This window comes from Belonocnema kinseyi, chromosome 7 (assembly GCF_010883055.1).
Source record: "Belonocnema kinseyi isolate 2016_QV_RU_SX_M_011 chromosome 7, B_treatae_v1, whole genome shotgun sequence".
Taxonomy (NCBI): Eukaryota; Metazoa; Arthropoda; class Insecta; order Hymenoptera; family Cynipidae; genus Belonocnema; species Belonocnema kinseyi.
In genome coordinates this window covers 130831800-130855171 of record NC_046663.1, presented here as the reverse complement: position 1 = coordinate 130855171, position 23372 = coordinate 130831800, and the positions used below count along the sequence as shown (strand labels likewise).

At 32.7% G+C, this 23372-nt stretch overlaps 1 protein-coding gene across 1 annotated transcript in view; it reads right to left on the bottom strand.

Annotated features, from left to right (window-relative positions):
• Window positions 1–23372, bottom strand: part of LOC117177564 (germinal-center associated nuclear protein) — a 166496-nt gene that overhangs the window by 44232 nt on the left and 98892 nt on the right. Inside the window, exon 3 of the mRNA XM_033368381.1 lies at window positions 18516–18797. Within this exon, the coding sequence (XP_033224272.1) occupies window positions 18516–18797 (282 nt within the window). The remainder of the gene's footprint in view (window positions 1–18515; window positions 18798–23372) is intronic.

Here is a 23372-nt window from a genome sequence, read left to right as displayed (position 1 = left end):
CGTTTTTCTTCAAGACGTGAGAATTCTGGAGCAGCTGATCAAAGGAAGGATAAAAATTTGTCTTCGAGTTTGATACCGGATAAGAAGGAAACTTCGACAGCGTCTAGTTGTCGACTATCGGTGATTAAACCAGATGACAATTAGAACAAACTTCCCTCTTTCAAATATCGATGATGGTCTATATTAATTACATGGCTCCAAGTTTTTTGCCACTTTAGATTTGTCACATGGTTATTTACACATTCCATTAACTGAAAGTGAGAAAGAAAAGACAGCTTTTATAACTCAGGATGAGACGGGTCAATTTGAGAGAGCGATGTTTGGTTTGATGAATGCCCCATTCTATTTTTCTAAATTAATTAAAAGGATTTTTGGTCCAAATAATTCTAATTTAGCTATTACTTATTTTGATGACATCTTGATTTATGCCAAGACGTGGGAGGAACTTATACAAAAATTAAGCCAGGTTTTGGATCTTTTGATAAAAGCCGGGTTAACATTAAAATTAAAAAAGTGCAAGTTTGGGTTGCCTAAAGTGGATTACTTAGGATTTGTAATTGGAAAAGATGGAATGCAACCAGGTACAAAACACATTAGAGCAATTGTAGAGTTTCCTCAGCCGGAAAATGTGAATGATGTTAGAAGATTTGTAAGGCTTGCAAACTTTTCGAGACGTTTTATTCCGAAGTTTTCGTCTTTGATGGATCCGTTAATTGAACTTTTGAAGGACGGTGTAAAGTTTGTCTGGGGTGAAGCTCAGAAATTTTCTTTTCAGAAAATCAAACAATTGATCAGTTCAGAGCCTATTTTGGGTCCTTATAATCCGCTAGCAAAACGTAGTGAATTGCATACGGGTGCATCAGCAATCGGATTAAGAGCGATGTTATTTCAACAAAACGAGGGGGAGAAATAGAAATTAATTTATGCAATTAGTAGGAGAACCTCAGAAGCGGAAAAATCATATCATTCTAGTAAGCTAAAGTTGTTGGCTGTAGTGTGGGCAACGACTCGATTAAGACCTTTGCTAATCGGTATTCATTTTGACATTTTCACGGACTGCCAAGCGTTGGTTTATATTAACAAGTCAAAAACAACTAATCCACAAATAATTCGTTGGCTCAGTTCTCTTGCTGATTTTGACTTTGATATACACCATCGCAAAGGTGAGAATATGCAACACGTAGATGCATTATCTAGAGCACCGGTAGAAGAGGCTAATTCTTTTGTTGAACCAGGTACGATTTTAAATATTTCGATGCGCGAAGATGAGATCTTGATGTACCAGAGAGTTGATAAAAAATTAGCCGGGAAAATAAAAATTCTAGAAAAAGCCGAACACGAACGTACACGAGCGGAGAAAGATGAATGTCAAGATTACGTATTAAGAGATGGTTTACTATACAAAATCGATTACAAAGATAAAAAGAAGGAATTGTATGTCGCGCCAACAGCCATGCGTAAAGCGCTATCAATTAAGTACTACGATTTGTCCAGTCATTTTGGAATTGATAGAACGGTATCGAGAATTAGAGAAAATTTTTATTTTCCAGGAATGCGAAGATACGTAAAAATGCACATTGGATCTTGTTTAGAATGTTTGTTAGCAAAAAGGATGGTAGGAAAGCAAGCTGGAGAATTGCATCCTATTCCTCCCGGAAAACGACCATTTGAGGTTGTTAACATTGATCATCTTGGGCCATTTGTAACTTCAAATCGTGGAAATAAGTATATCCTTGCAATTATTTGCAATTTAACCAAATTTTTTTCAATTATATGCAGTTAAGGATACAAAAGCGCTTACGACGATCAAGAGGGTTGAAGAATTTATTTATAGATTTGGTTCACCTCAGAGAATCATTTCAGACAGGGTTGCTAGTTTCACAGCTAATAAATTCGAAGAATTGTGCAAAATATTTGGTATCAAGCATACGTTAAATTCAAATAGGCATCCTCAAGCCAATGGGCAAGTGGAGAGATTGAATCAGACTATTTTACCGGCTTTATAATCAAATCTTTTGGACAATGAAGGACTAAGATGGGATCAAGATGTAAAGAAATTAGAATGTGATTTGAATTCGTCAGTTTGTAAATCAACGGGTCGTGCTCCGTTTGAATCTGTATATGGTTTTGTACCGCGTTATGAAGACGGTCACATTAGAATGATAACGAGAAATTCTGAGATTTTTACAAATCCAGAAGAAATTAGAAATGAGATTCGAGAGGCGATTGCGATCGATCAAAAGAAAGCAAAAGATCATTACGATAAGAACCGTAATACTAAAATTAAATTTGAAATAGGAGACATTGTATTCGTTAAAACTAACACTGTATCAACAGGTGAGTCGACTAAATTTCAATCAAGAAAGAAAGGACCAAGCGTAATTATTGCAAAGTTACCATCGGACACGTATAAAATTCAGAAATTATATTGTAAAGGTAAAAATACTCCGACTACTGCGCATGTCAGTCAAATTCAAATTTGGCGACTAAATTTGAATGAAGACGTAAACAGCAATTATAGCTCAGAAGATGACAATATTCAAAATGTAAAAGAAAAGGAAGGTTCTATTGAATTTTTAAAATCGAACGTTGATAAAACTAGTAAGGAGTGCCTTGAAAAAGGCAATCAAGAGAATTTTGCTCTAGTTGAAAATAATTCAGATGTTGATGTGATTAGAAATTTAAGACCTGTTAGAGAAAGACGGAAACCGAGTAAATTAAACGATTTTGTTTGTGATTAATAATTTAGTTCAGGTATAATGCTCAAGAAATTATTGAAGTTTCGCTAATGCTTGGGGACCAAGCATCTTCCAAGGATGGCCGAATGTTAGAAAAATACATACATAGTTCTATTTCATACAAGGTTGCTAGGTAGCCTTGAGTTGTTATAAAATAGTTGAAGGTGAGTGTAGAATCTAACGTGTAAATTTTTCATTGTGTCAATTTAAGCGTTAATTCAAGATCGTATAGTTAACTTAGATTGAACTCTAACACTTAAATGGGAAAAAGCTGAATGTAAATGTGGAAAAGACAAAAATAATGAGGTTTAGAAAAGGAGAAGGAAGGAAGAAAGAATGGACAGGGAGATAAAAAGGAATAAAGTTAGAAGACGTCAAAGAGTATAAATATTTGGGATATATCTTTCAAACGAATGGACATCATACAGCTCATATAAGAGAACGGATAAAAAAAGCAGCAGGGGTAATGAAACAGATATGGGGAATAGGAAAAAGGAGGTTAACAAAATGGAGGAGTATGTGGTTATTTGATACGCTGGCATGGTCGGTATTAGGTTATGGAGCAAAGATATGGGGATGGAAAGAAAGGAAAGATATTGATAGTTTACGAGAAAGGTATATAAGGTGGACACTAGGGGCAAACTGGAAGATGACAGGATATATGGTTAGAAAAGAAGCGCAAAGGGATAAGTCAAGTATTGGAGCGGAAAAGAGGGCATGGAAATTTGAGACGAAGCTGAAGGAGGGAAAGGTAGGGGAGTTGGCGCGAAAGTGTTTGATGGAGGTAGAAGAGAGGAGAGGGAGGGCGATCGAATTAACGAGATGGGAAGAAGAAAGGAGGGATTTTTTTAATGATAGAGAAATAGAAGACGGGACTGGAGTAAACTATGAAGAATTGGAAAAAAGGGAAAGGAAAGACAATGAGTAGAAAAATGGTGGGCGATTCAGGAATCAAAATACAATAAATGGTATAATATGATAAAAAAGGAAGGGATGCCAAGGTATTTAGAAAAGGGATGGGGAGAGAGGTGGACCAGAATAGCAAGATTTAGATTGAGAAACGAGGTAAGGGAGGGAATGTACTGGCAAAAAGAAGAGAACAGAAAGTGTAGAATATGTGAATGGGAGGAGGAAACAAGGAACATGTATGGGAAGAAAGTATGTGAGGAATGGAAGATAAAGGAAGCTGGCAAGAAAATGTGGTTAAGATTCTATTGGAAGATGGATTAGGAGAAGAATGGATGAAGGAGTTGGAGGGTGCTACAGGAAATGAGAGAGAATGAAAGAATGCACGTGAAAAAAGGTAAATGGAGGTATAAAAAAGTGAAAGAAAAAGGAAACGGAAGTCGCTTAGAGTAGAAGCGTAAAAATTGTAATTAATGGTAAGGTAAAAGTTAAGTAGACTAAGATGCGTTTGCGTTCTCATGCTCTCTCTCTCTCTCTCTCTCGCTTGCACTCTCGCTTTCGTTCGATCGCTTACTCGTTTGATAATAAGTCCTAAATTGCGCTACCACAGGAAATAGAAATAAGAAACTAGATATAAGACTTTATGTAAATAGTTGTATATAATTGTATATATAGAAAGGATAAGATTGTACAAAATATAGATATAAACGGAAAGATGGTAAGGAATGGAAGTCATGTAAACCTTTAGGGGAAACATTATGAATAAAGAAGAAAGTACTGAATGGGGAGGGAAAGAAATTGTTAAAGATTTTAGAAGAGTTAGTATGATTTATTCAAACAGAAATATAGAGGAAGATGAAGAAGGCGAATATACACGCTCAGAAGGAGAACGGAAGCGGTAATTGATTATCTAATAGTGGATGAGGAGGTAAGAGAGAAGGTCAAGAAACTAGAGGTAGGAGGTGACAATGATTCAGATAACTTTCCCTTAATAGCGACATTAGAGGGACAAAAAAGCGATAACAATATGAATGAAAGGGGAGCAAATGTAAAAAGTGTAGGAAAAGGGGATTGGTCAAAACAAAGAAAATAACAGTTTAGAGAAAATGTCGGAAATATCAAAATAGGAGAGGGAAATGAGGCCGAGAAGATGGAAAAAATGATAGGAGAAATAAAAGGAGGATTAGAGAAAGTGGAGAAAAGAAAAAAGTAATGGGGAAGAATATAGAGAAAAAAGAAAGAGTATACTGAGTTGTGTGATTAAAAGAAAGAGAAAGCGAATAAAAGTGTTGAGAATGAGGCGGAGAAGGCAAGAACGGAAGAAGAAGTCTGGCAGGCAGTTAATAGAGAGAGAAAATTAAGAAAAATAGGTAGAGGACATAACAAGGGAAGAAATAGTCAAGGTGTTGGGAATAATTAAAGATGGAAAGACATCTGGTATAGATGAGAATCCAACTGAAGCCTGGAAATATGGGGGGAGGGGAATTAAAGGAATGGGCATGGATAATGTGTAATAGGATATGGAGAGGAGAGGGGTGGCCAGAGTTATGGAAAGATGGAGTAGTAGTACCTACAGTGAATATTGGCAAAGGGGAAGAGGTTAACGATTATAAAGGTGTGACGCTGATGCCAACATTATTTAAAATATATGTAACTGTATTGTCGGAGAGATTAACGAAAGTAGTTAAGGAAAAAAAGATAGTGTCACCGAATCAGACAGGGTTTAGAAAAGGAATGGAGGTGATGAACACCATATATTTTTTTAATTATCTAATAAATAAAAGAATTAAAAGGGAGAAAGGGGCAATGATAGCAGTATTCGTTGATTAAAAGGTGGCGTTTGACTACTTGGACAGAGCTGAAATATAAAAAGTTATGGTGAAAAAGAGTATACGAAAGAGCTTTATGAAAAGAGTATCAAAAATTTTCAGAGACAAAAAGCAGGGTAAAGGTAGGAGATCAAGTAGGAGATAGTTTATGGTTACTGAGAGGGGTCAGACAAGGTTGTCCTCTGAGCTCACTTTTACTTAATATATTGATCTCAGACCTAGAAGAAAAAATAGAGAGACAGGGATGGGGAGGAATTAGGATGTGAGCGGAAAAGATTTATGCTGGCATATGCGGACGCTATAATGTTGATTGCAGAGGATGAAGAAGGGATGAAGGGCCTAATTACTGGGTTACAGAATTACTTAAATGGGAAAAAGTTGAATATAAATGTAGAAAATATAAAGATAATGAGGTTTAGAAAAGGAGGGGGAAGAAAGAAAGAATGTACTGGAAGATGGAAGTAAAGTTAGAAGAAGTAAAGGAATTTAAATATTTGGAATATACCTTGCAACCGAATGGAGGTCATAGAGCTCATATAAGAGAAATGACCAAAAAAAACAGCAGGAATAATGAAGCAGGTATGGAGAATAGGGAAAAGAAGGTTAAAAAAAGATTGGAGGACATGTGGTCACACGTGAGAGAAGAAGCTCAAAGGAATAAATTAAGTAGTAGATAGGTAAAACAGCATGGCCATTTGAGACGAAGCTATAGGAAGGAAAGGGATGGGAGTTAGCGGAAAAGTGTTTGAAAGAGTTAGAAGAAAGGAGAAAGAGAGAGCAGTAGAACTTACAAGATGGGAAGAAAAAAGGATGGAGTACTTTAGTGAAAGAGATTTAGGAGAGGAATGGAGTAGGCTATGAAGAATTGGAGGCAAGGGACAGGGAGACAATTAATGGAATGAAGGGAAAAAATTGAGGAATCAAAATATAAATGGTATAGGCTGATGAAAAAAGAAGGTGTAAACAAAGTATTTAGAGAAGGGATTGGATGAGAAAAGATGGACAAAAATGGCAAGATTTAGATTGGGAAGCGAGGTAAGGGAGGGGATGTATTGGGAAAATGTAAGGGAAAGCTGTAGGAGAGGAATGAAAGATAAGGGAAGTTGGAAAGAGAATGTGCTAAAGATGCTAAGGGGAGGATGGATTGGGGGAAGAGTGGGTGAAGGGGTTGGAGGGAGCTAGAGGGCCAAATGAGAAAGAATGAAAGTAGAAAAATGGCAAAATGGGAATGATATAGAAGAAAAGTGAAAGTGAATGAAAAAGGAAACGGAAATCGCCTAGATTAGAATCGTCAACATTTGTAAGTAGTTGTTATTATTATGTATTAGTATAAGTATATTAAGATATGCTCGCTCTCACTTGCTCACTCTCTGGCTTCAATCGCTCGCTCACTCTTTCAACAGTAAAATTGCACTACATTAATGTAGAAGTAAAGAGATATAAGAATTGATGTAAATAGTTATAAATATTGTAAATAGTAAAGATACGATAATATAAAGTTTGCAGGTGGTCATGTAAGGAACGAAGGTCATCTAAACCCTTAGGGGACACATTATGAATAAAGAAGAATTATATTAAATGAACCTGTTATATCATCAGCGAAATGTTACCTTATCAACAGTAGACCAATGGAGTGAAGAAGGAATAGGATCTTTTTTTCGAGAAATAATTTTAATTAAAAAATATTATTTTCCACCTAATCTGATTAAGACGTAAAGCATTTTCTTTTATTGAAGATTCTTAACTTGATCGATATTATGGATTTTCTGCCTTCATAGTTTGGAGGGTTGTCTACTGTCGGTAATCAGAAGTTTTGTGGTTCGTTTCGCAATAGAGTGAAGAAGAAGTAGAGTCTTTGTTTCAAGAAATAATTTTAGAAGAATTATAGTAAACTACAACAATGTAAAAATGGTAATTTTTGTACAAATTTGTGACTATAAAATTTTATAAAATTTTTCGAATACTAGTGAAAACAAATTCTAGTTTATAATAGCATTCTAGTAGAGAGGGTCCTTCACTCACGTACGTAATTTTTCTCAATTCGCAAAAACGTTCTCCTGAAGATTGTCGTTTTAGTTAAAAATTTTATTATTTGGTTGAAAATTGAAACATTTTCGTAAAAAGCCATCAGTTTTGGTTGCAAATTCAAATATTTTCTTAAAAATTAATCTTTTTGTGTTAGAAATTCTGCTCTTTTCGTAGAACAGTAACCTTTCTTTAAAAATGGATATTTTGTTGCTGATAAGTCAACTGAAATATTTTTTGGATGAAAACTTTTTTTTTAATTTGTCTTTTTGGTTTAAAAGCTTATCTTTTTTAGTCTAAATATTGCACCTTTCTTGAATAAAAACTTAACTGTTTCAACTATTTCCTAGAAAATATACTTTTTGTTTAAAATTCGTAGTTTTGTCTTGAGAAGACAATTGAAATGTTTTTGGATAAAAATTTAACTCTTTTTTTTTTAATTTGACTTTTTGATTTAAAAATTACCTGTTTTAGTAGAATTTTTTATTTTTTGGACAAAATGCAACTGTTTGTTTAAAAATTAAAAAATCTTATTAAAGTCATACTTTTTAGTTAAAATCGATTTTTGCAGAAATTGCACCTATCTTGATAAAAATGCAACTATTCCGTTACAAATTGAACCTCTTTTTAAAAAGTTTGTCTTTTTGATTTTAAAACTCACCTTCTTTAACAGAAATTACATTTTTCTTGGTTAAAAATGTAACTACTTGGTTGAAAATTCTGTTATTTTGTTGAAAATTTTACTATTTCGTAGAAAATGGACTTTTTTTATATTTAATATGTTGGTGTTGAAAAGAGAAGTAAAATATTTTCTGGATGAAAATTCAACTTTTTTTTAATTGTTTCATTTTTATTTATTAAGTATCATCTGTTTAAAGAGAAATTCTACCTTTCTTGGATAAGAGTGCAACTGTTTTGTTGAAAGTTAACTATTTTGTGAATAATTTACTTTTTGTTTATAATTTATATTTTGGTTTTAAAAAACGCACTGAAATCTTTTATGGATGCAAGTTCAACTTAAAAAAGAATAGTTTTTTTATTAAAAATTAATCTGTTTTAGTACAAATTTCATCTTTTTTGGATAAAGATGTAGTACTATCTAGTGGAGAAATCAACTAACTGAATCAAATTATGTTTTGAACTATTTTTTTGAAATTTTATCTTCTTGTTTTAAAAATTCATCTGTTTTAGTAGAAATACCAATTTTTTAAATTAAAATGTAAATTTTTTGTTAAAAATTCTTCTCCTTTGATTGAGTTTTCAACTATTTTGTTTGAAAAATTTGACTGAATCACTTTGTTAAGGAATCATTTTTTCTTGAAGATTTATATTTATAGTTGAAAACTATTCTCTTTGGTTGAATTTTTAACTATTTTGTTGAAAAATAATCTTTTTAAATTAATAATTCAACTACTTGGGTAAAAGTTAAACTACATTGTTAAATTTTTTGTTTTAAGGCTTATGACTTTGGTTGAAAATTTAACTGTACAGTTGAAAAGCCTATTTTTGTTTAAAATTAATTTTTTAACAGAGAATGTAACTTTTCCATTTTTTGAAGATTTATCATTTTTACTTGAAACTTCTCCTTTTTTAGCAAAGAAGTAATTTACTTGGTTTGAAATTTTATTTTTGTTTGATAAAAATGAATTAGTTTCGTGGAAAAGTAATTTATGGCTGAAGTCATATTTTGGTTTGAAAATTAAATTTTTGTACAGGAAATTCGTCTTTTGGTTCAAAAGTTCAACAATTTAGGTAAACTTTTATTTATTTATTGAGTAACGAATCTTTATTTGTTGAAAACTCGACTTTTTGATTTTAAAATTCTTTTTTTTTGTATCAAGTTAATCTTTTTTCATTGAAATATAAACATTTTTGTTCAGAATTTATCTTTTTAGGCTGGAAATTGAATTATTATGGTTAAAATTTAATTATTCTGTTAAAAAGTCATTTTTAATTTGTATCTGAAATACTGTTTTATTCTATAACTATATAAAAGATTGTATATTAAAAATATTACACGATTAAAATGCTGATATTTGAATATTAATGATCAAGGAAGATGAAGAAAAATTAGCCAAGGAAAAATCTGGGAATTATTAAACTGAATGCACTTGAATTTTAAAAAATTTAACAATTTTATCGTAAAACTCCGAGAAATTACCGCTTGCTTTTTATTAGTTAAAAAGAAAGCTTGCTCATACTATTTAAATAATGTAATGTTCCTTGAGTCTAATCATGAAATTTTGCAAATATGAGAGAGACACCATGAGAGAAAGAATTTTTATTTTTTTCCATTATAAGAGAAACCTTTTCCAATTTTGTTGCTCTGCGAGATTTTTCTCGCTGACTCAGGTTTGATAATCAAAATGATGATATTCCAAACTTACATAATCAATCATTTTCTCAATTTAAAAAAATATGGATTTATCACGTTTTATTCGCTTACTCCTAATTTATCTGACTTGGAACTTATATGGAACGGGAATTATTTAATAAATTATAATTCAAATTTAGAAGAAAGGAATTTAAAAACATTCCTCTCCCAACTCAGAATTTGTCACAATTTGAAAGTTCCCTCTTCTAAATTTTAGTTAAAGAAAGTATTTTAAGCCGTTTTTAGAGTAGAAGGATTAAATCAAAAAACAAATACTTCTGAATTATAATAGAATTTTTTCACATTGTTCGTTACGAATTCATCTGTTTTCAGTTAAAAATTCAACTAAATGGTTAAAAGTTAAGCTATTTTGTTGAAAATTTATCTTTTGGGCATAAAATTCAAGTATACCAGTTGAAGATTCATCATTTCAATTAAAAATTCATCAATTTGGTTAAAAATTAATTAGTTTAACTGAAAATTTAATTGTTTCATTTTAAGTTGAAAATTGATCATTTCTAGTTCAAACTTAAACAGTTTGTATGTAAATTGGTCTTTTTCAATTGATAATTCGAGTATTTCTTTGAAAATGAATGTCTTTTGTTAAAAAGCTGATTTTTTGGTAGATCTTTATCTTTTTATTTGGAAGTTACTCTTCTTGTCTAAAAATTCTTCTTTTCGGTTAAAAAATCAAGTATTTCAGTTAAATATTCGCCCTTTTAGTTGAAAATACAATTATTTGGTTAGTAAAAAAATTGATCTCTTCGTTTAAACCATAATTTTTGGTACATTGTTTTATACCATTTCTGGTTAATTTTAATTAAAAATTTAACGTATTCTAATTGAAAATTCTAAATTACAAATACTAGAGGAATTTTTATCATTTTTGCTGAAAGACTACAAACAGTATATAATTATACATAATATATGTATAATATATCCAATTTTGAACGTATGCGCGTTTGTAATGGTAAACCATTTTAATGTATCTTAATTTGTTTTTTATTTAGATGAATTACTACGACAGTTTAGAATTTATACGAAAAGTTGTGGTGATTTTATAAGTTTTCAGATGTCTTTTTATATTATCGGAAATTGTACCATAATATGGAATAGTAATGTTACTTTTTGGATCGAATTCTTTATTAATAATATTATTAGAATTGTTAATTAAAATTATGTTGATTAAGTTCTTATAATCTATTATTAATTTGTTTGTCGATAATATTTTGTGGATAACTATTTAAAAATAGATAATGTTTGACTGTATTTAAACTATCATTATGAAGTTTCTTGTCAGAAAGTAAAATAGCGAAATCGATTAAGTTTTTTATAATTGAAATTATAAATATTTATGTTGTAAAGGATGTTTAGATAAAAAATTAATTAATCAAGTAATCGGCCAGAATATGTCGATTTGCAAAACCAATTAGTAGAAATAGAACCATTATCACTTTTAATAATGCTAATGTTGAGAAAGTTGATAGTATTGTTGTCTTCTAATTCATGGGTAAATATTATCTTGTGTGGTATGAATTAAAGGTTTTAATAGTTTCTTCAATTTTATCCTCAGGAATAATTAAAAATGTATCGTCTGCATCTCTAAAATAGGCAAAAACTTGAAAATCTAATTTGTTAAAAATTTCAGATTCTAAATCTTGCATTACCACGTCTGCTAAGTTATCAGATATCGGAGAACCCATAGGAATTCCAAAGGTTTGTCTGTAAAAAGTTTTGTTTAATTGAAAATAGGTGTTATTCATTAAAAATTTAATTCCTTCTTTAAATTTGTCTAGAGGTAGTGCAGTGATTTTTTAAAATTTGAGACCATCTTTTCTCTATACTATTTAGAACCAATTCGACGGAAACATTAGTTTGGGTTTAAGAAGAGCAGTGTTTAATATATTATTAAATATTTTAGCCACAGTATAAGTTGGCAAATTAACATAACTAACAACGGGTCTTGAAGGAAAGTCATTTTTATGAATTTTAGGTAGACCATAAATTTTGACCAAATTCGTATTTTCTGTAACAAGATCTTGCCTGTTTATGTTAGATCCTAAAAAACCTTTTAGTCTCCATTCTTTAATTTTATTAAAGGTTTTTCTTTGTATGGTTGTTAAGGGGTTATCTTTAATTATTTCTTAAGTTAATTTGTCGTTTAACATTAGTTCCATTTTTTTATAATAATCTTGTTTAGTAAGAATGACGGTAACATTACCTTTATCCGCACGTGTTATAAAAAGGTTTCGATTTCCTTTGAGAAAGGTTTTTGTTTCAGCATCATTTTTTGAAATGATCCTATCTGAATCAGAGATAAGGTTAGGGTTTTTAATGTATCGATAAGATAAGGCAAGAATTTTGTGTCTGGAATTTTATCAATGCTACTTTCTACATCTTTCACAATTTCAAAGATGTGTTGATTTGTTGAAGTTAGAAAAGTTAATAATCCACGGATCAGAAATATCTGAAATGTTCGAGTATAATTATTTATGTTTGTCAATTTGTAGATCTGGATTGTTACAGTCTTTAGAATGTAAAATGTTCTGTAATTTTTTCTCAAGAGGGTGATGTGTTAGATTAGGTTTGCAGTTAAGAATTTTTGATATTCAGTAATATTATGGTAGTCATCATTATCTAACGAAAAGAGAAGAAAGTTTTTAATTCTATTCGCATTAGAGATTTCCATTTTTCTGATTTGAGGTTATAATTTTTTTTATATTAAACTGAAGTTTTTGTTTAATGGAATAACTATGAAAATATAAACTATGAATATTTTTAGTTGAGTTAATAATATTATTAGGAAGAATATAATATTTACGAAAATTAATACGGAAATCCTTTCTAGCTTCTGTGTCTGATATCTTGGTTGATGTTGATCCAGTTCTTGATGTTGTAGAAGATGTCGGAGTTATATTTATCTCTCATTTGGTTCAAAAAAGGCATGTTTAGGCATAATTCTATTTGATGTGCAAATAAATATAAGTAAATATTTAAAATTCGAGAAACCGACGTAGGAAGATGAAACAAAACAACTTAGTTGTCAATAACGCTATCGGACAAGTTTTTATTTGAGTTTCAAAAAATTAGATAAAACATCCCAACGTTTCGGAAATTCACCATTTCCATCATCAGGGGAGAACCCATAAAATAGGTGTAGTCTCGAATAGTAAACAGTAAAAATCAAGTTATGGTCTAACTAAATTCCATAAAAATTACTTTCCTTTAAGACCTGTTGTTAGAATTAAAACAAAAACTTGAAAAAATCGCTATTTCTTCAGACTACATTATGATGTCTCTTGTCGTAACTTTCATTTTCACTAATGTTTCCGTAGAATTGGTTCTAAATAGTATAAAAAAGATGGCCTAACATTTCAAAAATCACTGCACTACCTCTAGATAAATCTGAAGAAGGAATTAAATTTTTAATTAATAACACCTATTTTCAATTTAACAAAACTTTTTACAGACAAACCTTCTATTTCTACTAATTAGTTTCGCAAATCGACATATTCTGTCCGATTACTTAATTAATTTTTTATCTAAACATCCTCCACAACATAAAATTGCAATTATAAAAAACTCAGTGTATTCAGCTATTTTATTTTCTAGCAAAGTAACTTCATAATGATAATTTAAATAAAGTCAAACATGAACTATTTTTAAATAATTACCCACAAAATATTATCATAAAACAAATTAATAATAGCCTATAAGAACTTACTAGCATACATTTAATTAACAATTCTAATAATACTATAAATAAAGAATTCGATTCAAAAAGTAACATTACTATTCCATATTATGGTACAATTCCCGAAAATATAAAAAGACTTCTGAAAACTTATAAAATTACCACAACTTTTCGTATAAATTCTAAACTGGGTATAATGATTAAATTAGGCAAATACCAATTTGAAACCTTAAATAAAACCGACGTAGCCTACCGTTTTTCTTGTGATTGTGGTAAATGTTATATTGGACAAACAAAAAGACCCTTACACAATAGACGACAAGATCATCAATATAGTGTTAGATTAAATTATGACAACGTCTCAAATGATCATTTACATAACGATATCAATGAAAATATTTCTCACTTTTTTCTTTGGGATGAGATTAAAATATTACATCAAGAGAGTAATCCTATAAAAAAAGGTTCATCCTCCCATCTACATTTCTTTGGCTGGATTTGTCGAGATTGTTTGGAGCACTAGAAGAAGAAGAATCATGTCGTCGCTTTAACCAGATTCGTAGCCTTCGGATGGGAGTGTATGTAAACGGGGTTTCTACTCCATTGTTCTTTGGTTTTTTCAAAGGTGTTAGAAAGGAATTCTTTAACTAAGTCCGCTACTCACGCTACTCATGATCCTCCCGTCGGAAAGGAGGTTAATAAAAACCATAACCCTACAAGCTAGACGCGCTACTCACGATCCTCTCGTAGGAACGGAATTTACTTTAAAATAAAGGTTCTTAAAACTGGTTCGGAAATTATGATTATCACGTAGGATCGGAGTTTAACTAAAATCGATAATAGTTCGTCTAGGCGAACGATCTCAAAGGGCTGGGTCCGCCAGCAGGTATTGCAGTCATTTGGCCACCGCTAAGCGTGAAAAGTCTCGCCGAAATCTGTTTCGGCCTTCCTAAGTTGAAGGGACTGATTGCCTTGATACTCATATAGGATCGTAGAATCAACGTGGTATCGTGAGCCCCTATGGGCTCTATTTGTTCACCCCTGAATTTCATTAGCAACTAACCTTGATTACCTCTCAATACTCTCGTATCGGCCCACTTCTTCAAATTATTTTTATTTATTTATTTACTTAACCCCTTTTGTTATATAATGGTTCTTATCCGTTAGTCATAAATAAATAAGGGACTGTTTAGCAACAACATATTTTCTCAACATGAACAAATTATCTCTTCAAACAGTGTTTCTTCCACACCAAATTCTTTGAGCATTCTCGTATTACTGACCTTGTCCAATAGCAGTGTTGTCAGATGACTGAGACTCTTTCCCCCTAGATTTGGTCTTATTTCCCACTAACAAAGAAAACCCCCTGAGATTTTATCTCATTTCCCAATAAAAAAAATTTCCCTAATTGAAAAATGTCTTTTGACAGTAAAATTAAATTACGTACAAAAGTAACTTTGATTTAATAAAATTAGGAACAACATTTTTTTTGCTATGCAGGGATATTACTATTGAATTAAATAGCGTTTAAAAATTTAAATCAAGGTACAAATACACGGATGGTGAAAAATATTTTTTTCTTATAATGTAAAAAAAAATTTCCCATGCAATTGGTATTATTGCTTGGCCCTCGGTCTGCAGACATATTGTCATATGACGTCACGACTTTGAATACCTAATAAAACTTTTGACAGTACAAGTTATACTAAATCGTACATTTATGTCAAATGTAATTATATTTAGTAGGAAACACTTTGGAAAACACTGAAGATATTGCTCATTATAATAGTTTCTACACTTTCATATGAATCTAAAATGTTAGACGTAATTTCATCAAACATTCTTCTTTTGGTCCAGGACAGACCAAAAACACAGGAGTTCCCCGTGAACGTGAATGGCTTACCGCAGATGTCTTCTTTAGAATATGGAATATCGTGTGTCCAATCACGAGTTATTAATTCGTATGCGTTTAGGCCGCAAAAATGAGTGGCTAAACATCTAGTGACTATGCATAGTTACAAATAAACATGCAAAACAGCACGCGTAGACAAATAGGGATTGAGCATTCATTCTAACACATAACCTAATAGAGGAAATAGCGAATCAGTCCTCTCTTTTAAACGTAGAATTAGGAAATATTTTGAGGACTAATAAAAAGAACAAAAAAAACGCATAAAGAAAAAAGCCACTGAGTTTTCCCGCTAAAATCCCCAATGAAGGCTCTAAATAACCCCTAAATCTAGTGGGAAACCCTCTGATCTGGTAACAATGTACAATAGCTTATCCCTTTCTTGGTAAGTCCAGACTGGACAATAATATTAAAAATCTATCATATAATATGTAACGCTACTTTTTCAATCTTAAATATCTATCCTTATAAATCTATCCTTATGGTTAGATTTATCGGATCTACCCTGGATGTCAGAGTGATGTTCAAAAAAGAATATAAAATCCAGAATCTTATGTGGGGACCGGAGATGCGGAGATCTGTTGAAGGTGAAGACCGCGGAATTAAGAAATTTAACAGAACAAAAAAATTAAAACAGCCCTAAATTCTTAAGATTAAGCTTCAAATTAATGCCAATATTGAAAACAATAGTGAAAAAAAAATAAAACATAAAATGAAAATAAAATCGATTAAAAACAAAACAAAAGGTAGGAGTGCCGAATTTTATACTCTCCGTGTGAACACGAAGGCATTTTATTTCAAAAAAATTTACATAAACTTGAATTTATGAGTTGTAGAAAATGTGCAACGTCACAACTGTCCTCTCCTTTGGCAGGACCGAACAGTTCTCAAACCGCAAGGGAAACAAGGCAAAAAAATGTTATTCGTAAAAGAACAGAAAAAGCAGGAACCGAAATCCAAAATGATCAGCCAAGTAAAATAAAGAAAAACTTCAGGAAACCAAATGATCAAACTCGGGACTCCTTGACTAAATGAAAATAAAACAAGAAAATCAAATAAAAACAGAAAATCTTTAAAATCATAGAACCAAATCAAAATAAAAGTTATAAAACCATAAAATCAAGTCAAAAATAAATAAAAACAATAAAACCATAAAACTACCGAAATTATAACTATTTATGCAAACCAAGTAGAGAAAGCATGCTGGAAAAGTATCGACATAGAATGACGGGAAGAAAAAAAAAATAAAAAAAATGTAATTCAAGCAAACATAATATTTTAATTCTAAATTGTTTACCGGTCCAAGCAGCTTAGGCGTGGCAAAATAAAGAAAAAGAAACCACCGCTTATTAGATGGTGCTTACCATAAGCAATAATGCGAACAAAAAAAAATGCTGGTTTGTTAAAGCAATTAAACAACAACAAAACGAAGCGGATAGCTCATTAGCACAAAAGCAAAAAAAAATTGAGAGGAAAAGGAATAGCAAATCCGTAGAAAAAAAATAGATGGGGAAATGGAAAGAACAATGAGGAAGATTAAGGTTGCGAGGGAAGAGAATACAAGGGTCGCTAAGTAAGGTTGGTAAGGGAGCTCGGAAAGGTTGTAAACCGGGATAGGGATGGAAGGACAAAGATCATTACGAGGGTGCTCTTTTGGATTCTCCGGGAGGGGGTTTATTTCTTGGAAGTGGGAGTAATGGGGTTCGCCAAGGGGTTGAGACATGGTAACAATAGGCTCCGAAGGGATAATATTTGGGAGGGATACGGTAGGGTTAGTGTTTGAAGAAGTAGTAGTCTCTACAGGGATCGGTATGTCGGAAGTATCGTAAGGTGCTAATTTTCTAGTTTTCAAATTTATTATACCGGAAATCAACCGATTTTGTGCTTTCAAATCTTTTAAGAAAGGGTTATTCGGGTGGATTCTTTTGATTACTTTTGATTCTAAAAATAGGGACTTTAGAGGCTAATTCTATTTCTTTGACTTCGATAAAAATTCTATTTTTAAAAATGAAAAGTTTCAGGTCATAATCTTTTAGGCTGTAAGCTCCCGTAAAATCTGAAAAGTCAGTTGCAGAATGTAAAATGTCAATTTCGATTAATTTTAAAGTGTCTATGTTTTATGTTTTTTCATTTTGCGGACTCAGATTTCAAAAGGGGTTCGTTTTGTTTTATCAGAGGTATGTTCACCCTACGCCATACCTCCGGCTTTAATTTCACAAACATTTCGGAGATTCGGATCTATAAAATGTCTTTTCTACCACAACCGAAACAAAATATTTTTCGCTGTTGTTTGTACTCTTGAAACCTATGGCCTCTTTCGCCGGAATCCCAATATTTTGGAGAAATGTCCTTTTTATAGTTAGGGGTGCTAGTGTCGAAAGAGGTTGTGAAGGGATCCGGGGTATTGTTTTCCGAAGGGGTAGGTTTTGGATCTGATTGGGATGAGGTATAGCGCTTTTTTGAGGAGGTGGGTTGGGTTCTGTCCTGTGTTCTATTATTTTTCTCTATCGACAGATACGCAAGGTCGACCGGTTCTTCCCGTAGAAATGTTTCGCGGGGTTGTTCTTCTTCTAGGAACGTGATTCTTTCGGTACGCTTATCCATTCTGTCTCTCTCAAGTCGTCTATCACATTGCCTGTCTGTCCTCCTGTCCTTAGAGTCTCTATATGCCAATTCAGGCAATAAAGATCGTTCCGGAAGAGGGGGTGGTTTATAATTTTTAGCGACGCGACAGCTTTTCTCAGCGACATTCGCAAGATCTTCCAAATGTGCGAAGTCTCTTATTTGGTTTCTTTGAATCGAAGCATTAAAATAACATGATTCTACCTTGGAAGTGTCGATATAAATTAACTTTATTTGCAGAAGATGCTAATGTGCCTCTACATGCATGTATAAAATGTATATTATAATTGACTGCTTGCGGATTTCGCCACCGAGCTAACATCTTCATATTCGAACTTCTGAGATAGAAACTTGTCACTCAAACCCATCGATATGGGAACCATACGTAAAAAAAAGAAAAATCTTAAATACATCTTACCTCCATTGCGGCAAAAGAAAACTTCTTATACATTGTTCAACTTTTTCTCTGTATTCTATATTTTTCCAAACGTCATCGAAGTATTCATAACTGCATGGTAGTTCCAAATCCTCTTTCAGAAATTTCTTAATTTCTGGAGAGAAATCGGTATACATAAGCGATTCTTGATCTAAAACTATTTCCATTAGATGTGTGATTGCTTCTGTGTGTAAATTTATAATGAACTGTGGATCCTTCAGAGCCTCTTTTAATTGCGAACTGTACAGAGAATGACCGTGTATTCTGAAACACAAAAAAAAATAATTTCTTTTCTGTGGAAATTGTGGTAAAACACTTTTAATATTTTGTCTTGAAAATCCGTAAGCATTAATTGGACATGGGTACAATTTTCTTTACTTTTGTCTTAGTATTTTATATTTGCCTCCAATAGTTCTTTAGCGAAAATAAGTTATACGAAAAAAAATATCTGACGGTGGGCCTAGAAATTAACAACAAAAAAAGGTGTAGTGAAAAAACATTAGAAAAAAGCTGTGTAACTTGCTATTAAATTATTTACTTTTAAATATAATTATATGGGAAAAACAAAAGGGACGATTAACTTTTCGCTCCCAAACTTCACCGGCAATCACCGCCTGACGGGAGCGAACGTCCCCTTCCACTGCACGGTCTACGGATCTATCTCCTCTCTACCACTCCCCCTCAGTTAATTTCCAGCACTACTCTCCATAGAGAGCAGTTCCCTTTGCAATGCATAATTAGTGGTTTGGATTTGAAAACTAAATTCGGTGAGGATTTTCTAACTTTAAATAATGAAACTGATAATTTTGTAATTTTTACAACTGAGAAAAATGCAGAATTATTAACTCTCTCGAAATATCAACAATGTTTTGCTGCTCTCTGCAAAATGTGCACTGACTCTGCGAGTGAAAGAGATTCAACTTCAAACGCACATTAAATGTAACAGTTTTCATTTGCTCTATATATTTCAGAACTCTGGATCGAAACGCAAACATTTGTTTGTCTTAAAACGAATTAAAAAATATCAGCCCAAAGAACTTTCGAGATTGACCTTTGTTAAACTAGTATCGCGTCATTATGGGCAAAATTCTTATTTTACTTATTTTACCTCCAAGGTAAGTCCGAAAATAGCATACACATCTATTTTCAGTACAATTTTGGACATTACTGTACTAGACGTTAGCCCCCATCAGCCGGTGCCTACCTGTGAAAGTCGGGAGCGAAAAGTATACTGCCCGACAGAAGGGTATATAGTATAATGTATAGTTTCTAGATTCTTAAAGAATAAAGCTACTTTCGAAAAGTGGAGAATTTTATATAATGTCATAGAATAATCTAGAACACCCCCTAACATTATACAATTTCCAAAATGTTTAACTTTATTTCAGATGAATCTAGAAAAGTCAAACATTTTTTTTTACGTAATGCAAAATTGTAGAATATTAGAAAATATTTAATCAAATCTAAGAACACCTTACAATGTGCCTTTTTCGCTAAATGCCTATCCCTTCCAATAGCTCTAAATGGTTACACGACGTTTAGGTATTGCCGTTTGGACACGGGACAGTTAAGCGCCGAGACATTTAGCCTCTGTAGTTATGACTTGATAGCATCGTTTTTATCCAACCTCAGATCAAAAATGTCCTTAAGATTTACTGTATTATTTGTATATCAAATGTTAGCAAGAAAAAAATTAAAATTATTTAAATTAGGAAGTTCAAACTGTATTTTTTTTTAAACTACGTAACTTACAACTTCACAATAAATTACAGAGATATTTGATCAAAAGTTGGATAAAAACAATGCAAAAAATCGAAAAATACAATTATTCAACGCCGGATAATTTTTACTGACCGGCGGATAAAAATGCTCTTATGTCGGATAATTGTAGTTTTCACTGAAGTGCAAAGTATTTTTCCAGCCTCAGATAAAACACGTCGCTGTGATTTATTGTATTATCTGCATCTGAAGTGTGAGCAAGAATAAGATATTAAAATTGTTTAAATTAAGAAGCTCAAATGTATTATGTAACATTATTATGTGAAATAAATAGTAGATATAAGGATCATGTGTGTATGTGATGATTAAATGTGTAGCGTTGTTCACATCAGTCGCTTGTCGGCTATCATGAAATAAAGAGGCTTTGCCCAAATTATATTTACTATTCAAAAGATCACAGTCGTTATGAGGATAAATACTTTATTACAAATGGATCACGGACGAAAAATTTAAATACGGAATGTCGGACGGTTTTTGGAAACAAGAGAAATGTCAGACGTTAAGGAAAGTGCAGATAAGTCGGATGCGAAAACCACTTGGATTTTTAAATTGCCAAAAGCAGAAGTGGTGAAAATCATTAGAAAATACGGAATAGTAATAGTAGATGAAACAAAAAGTTCAGATGCCTTAGGTAAATAATTAGTAAAGTAATTACGGGAAAGTGCCACGTAGAGTTGGGAAATCGGCGGTGATGTTCTGAAAAGTGAATCGTCAAGCGGTGTGAACAATATTACAGGGAAAAATAACGGTGAAACCTTAGAAGAAGAAAAAGTCAAGAAAATGTATAACATGAGATTCCACGACAAGGTCCACATTCAATTAAAATCGGAAGTTGATGATTGGAAGATTTTCACAGACGCCCGCAATTTTACTTTGATGCTTTGGACATCGCGGCTGATAAAAAAACGAGCTGTACTTATAACTAAAATGAACATTGAAACACACAATTTAGTACAGAATTTAATAGCACCAGAAAGTTAAAAGACTTAAGTTACGAACAAGCGACACAAAATTATCAGACTATCGCGCACCTCCACCATCGGAAATAGCAGAAAGAGCTAAGAAGGTTAAGTTTCTAAATTAAAATGTTACACATGTGGCAAACCTGGATATGCAAAACCGGTTTGTTTTTACAGAGACTATAAATGCAGAAATTGTCAAATTCAAGGACATCTCGCAAAAATTTGTCGTAGGCCAAAACAACAGGGAAACGCAGATTCGGTAAAACGATTGACATAAAAGTGGGAGACAAGTTAAGAGGAGGAGTCAGAGGAGCAAGGAGACTTGTTCGACAGAGTCGTAGATAACGTGTACAAATTAAAAAATGTCCACAAGGTATGTAGTATGAAAGTAGATCCGCAGTTTGTAAATATGGCAATTACCAGCGTACCGCTTAAAATGGAAATAGACACGGGACCAGCTGTAACGGCGATTTCCGAAAAAGATAGAATTAAATTGTTTTCAAAAATTAAAGACGAGAAAGCTGGAAATAAATTCAAAGTGGTTGAGGGCATGTTGGTTGCAGCCCTAGGGGTAATGCGGAATTTGTAAAAAGAATGTAATGGTAATAAAACGTTAGGAGAATGTTATATTCTCAGTCGTTCGTGGCGTATTAGTTTTGGATTGTTCCCTATTCCTATATCTAAAATAGTAATAATGGATTCAGCCCATTCTACGTGGGACAGTTTAGAAAAGAAGTACCCAGATTTATTTTAAGATTAGCTGAGCACATTCAAGGTTAAAACAATTTCGCTGGAGTTTAAACATAATTCAAAGCTTGTGTTCAAAAAAGCAAGACCATTACCATTTGTGCTTAACAATAAGGGGGATGTAGAAATAGATAATTTTTTGAAATTGGAACAGATCATACCAGTCGATTACTGGGAATGGGCTAGGCCCATTGTACCACATGAAACCCCTGTTTGGGAATTAAGCAATACCCTTTGCTGCATGGCGAATTCATTTTACGTAAACTGGCAGGGGGAGTTCTTTTATGAAATAATGTCTTTTAAGACACTTTATAAAATTAAAAACAATTTTGGTCGTAATTTTCATTTATAAATAATAAAACATAATATTTTCTCCTGTAGATAAATATAAATTGCTTCATTTTTTTTAGTGAAGAAGTTCAACTATTACTTTCTTTTTTTCTTAATTTGACAAGATTAGAAGGAATCAAAGAACTTGGTGTTTTCAACAAAAGAAAGAAGAAACAAGAAAGGAAAGAACGAAAAGAAAGATTAATAGTAGAAGAGATAAAGATGGGAGGAGAGAAGTGGAAGGTGGTGGGGGTTATGTAAACGATGATATGCAGGAGAAAGTAGAGGAGATGAAATAAATGATTGAAGAAAATAAAGAAGGGATTAGGCTTGGAAGGTGCTAGAAAAGCGAATGAGAGAGAAAGAAAGAATGCATGTGAAAGAAAGGTAGAAAAAAGCGAAAGGAAAAGGAGTTCGGACAATTGAACCTGTGTTGCAAGAAATGTATGAAGAACGTGGCTCCTATCATGACCTATCGATGGCCTATCATTATGGCGATTTAATGAATTTCTTTTTTGGTCTTATGATCAACCGTTGGTTTTGTTTTACGGTTCGCATCGGCCAAAGCTCTCGCTACATTATACACACAACAATTGATAGTCGAGAGGTCGGTTTCTTCGAAAAAATGTCCACGAAACTCGTCATCCATTTCAGCCAGATCTTTAGGCTTGTGAGAAACCTAAGTGTTGATGTTTCTGCGAGTCATAAAGCATCGCTCTTCCTCTATCGGATGCTTGCCCGCTGATAGTCTTAGTGTCGCCTCTTTTTCTCTGTTGACGGCTTGTTCTGGCTGTGTTAGAGTAGGCATTCCGCTTACATAGCCCCCTTTTTGAAGTACTTCGGCATGATTTCGCAAACGTTAATGCGACAAGTGCGATAGCTGCGGATGTTTCTGGCACCACAGAGCATACAGTCGTGCGATATAACCCCGTTCAGGGGCCACACTCGCATCGTAGCACTCTAGCAAGTCGCTATTTAGTTGCTCTGCCCACCTAAAGGTCCCGAGATTCCGTCGATCCAT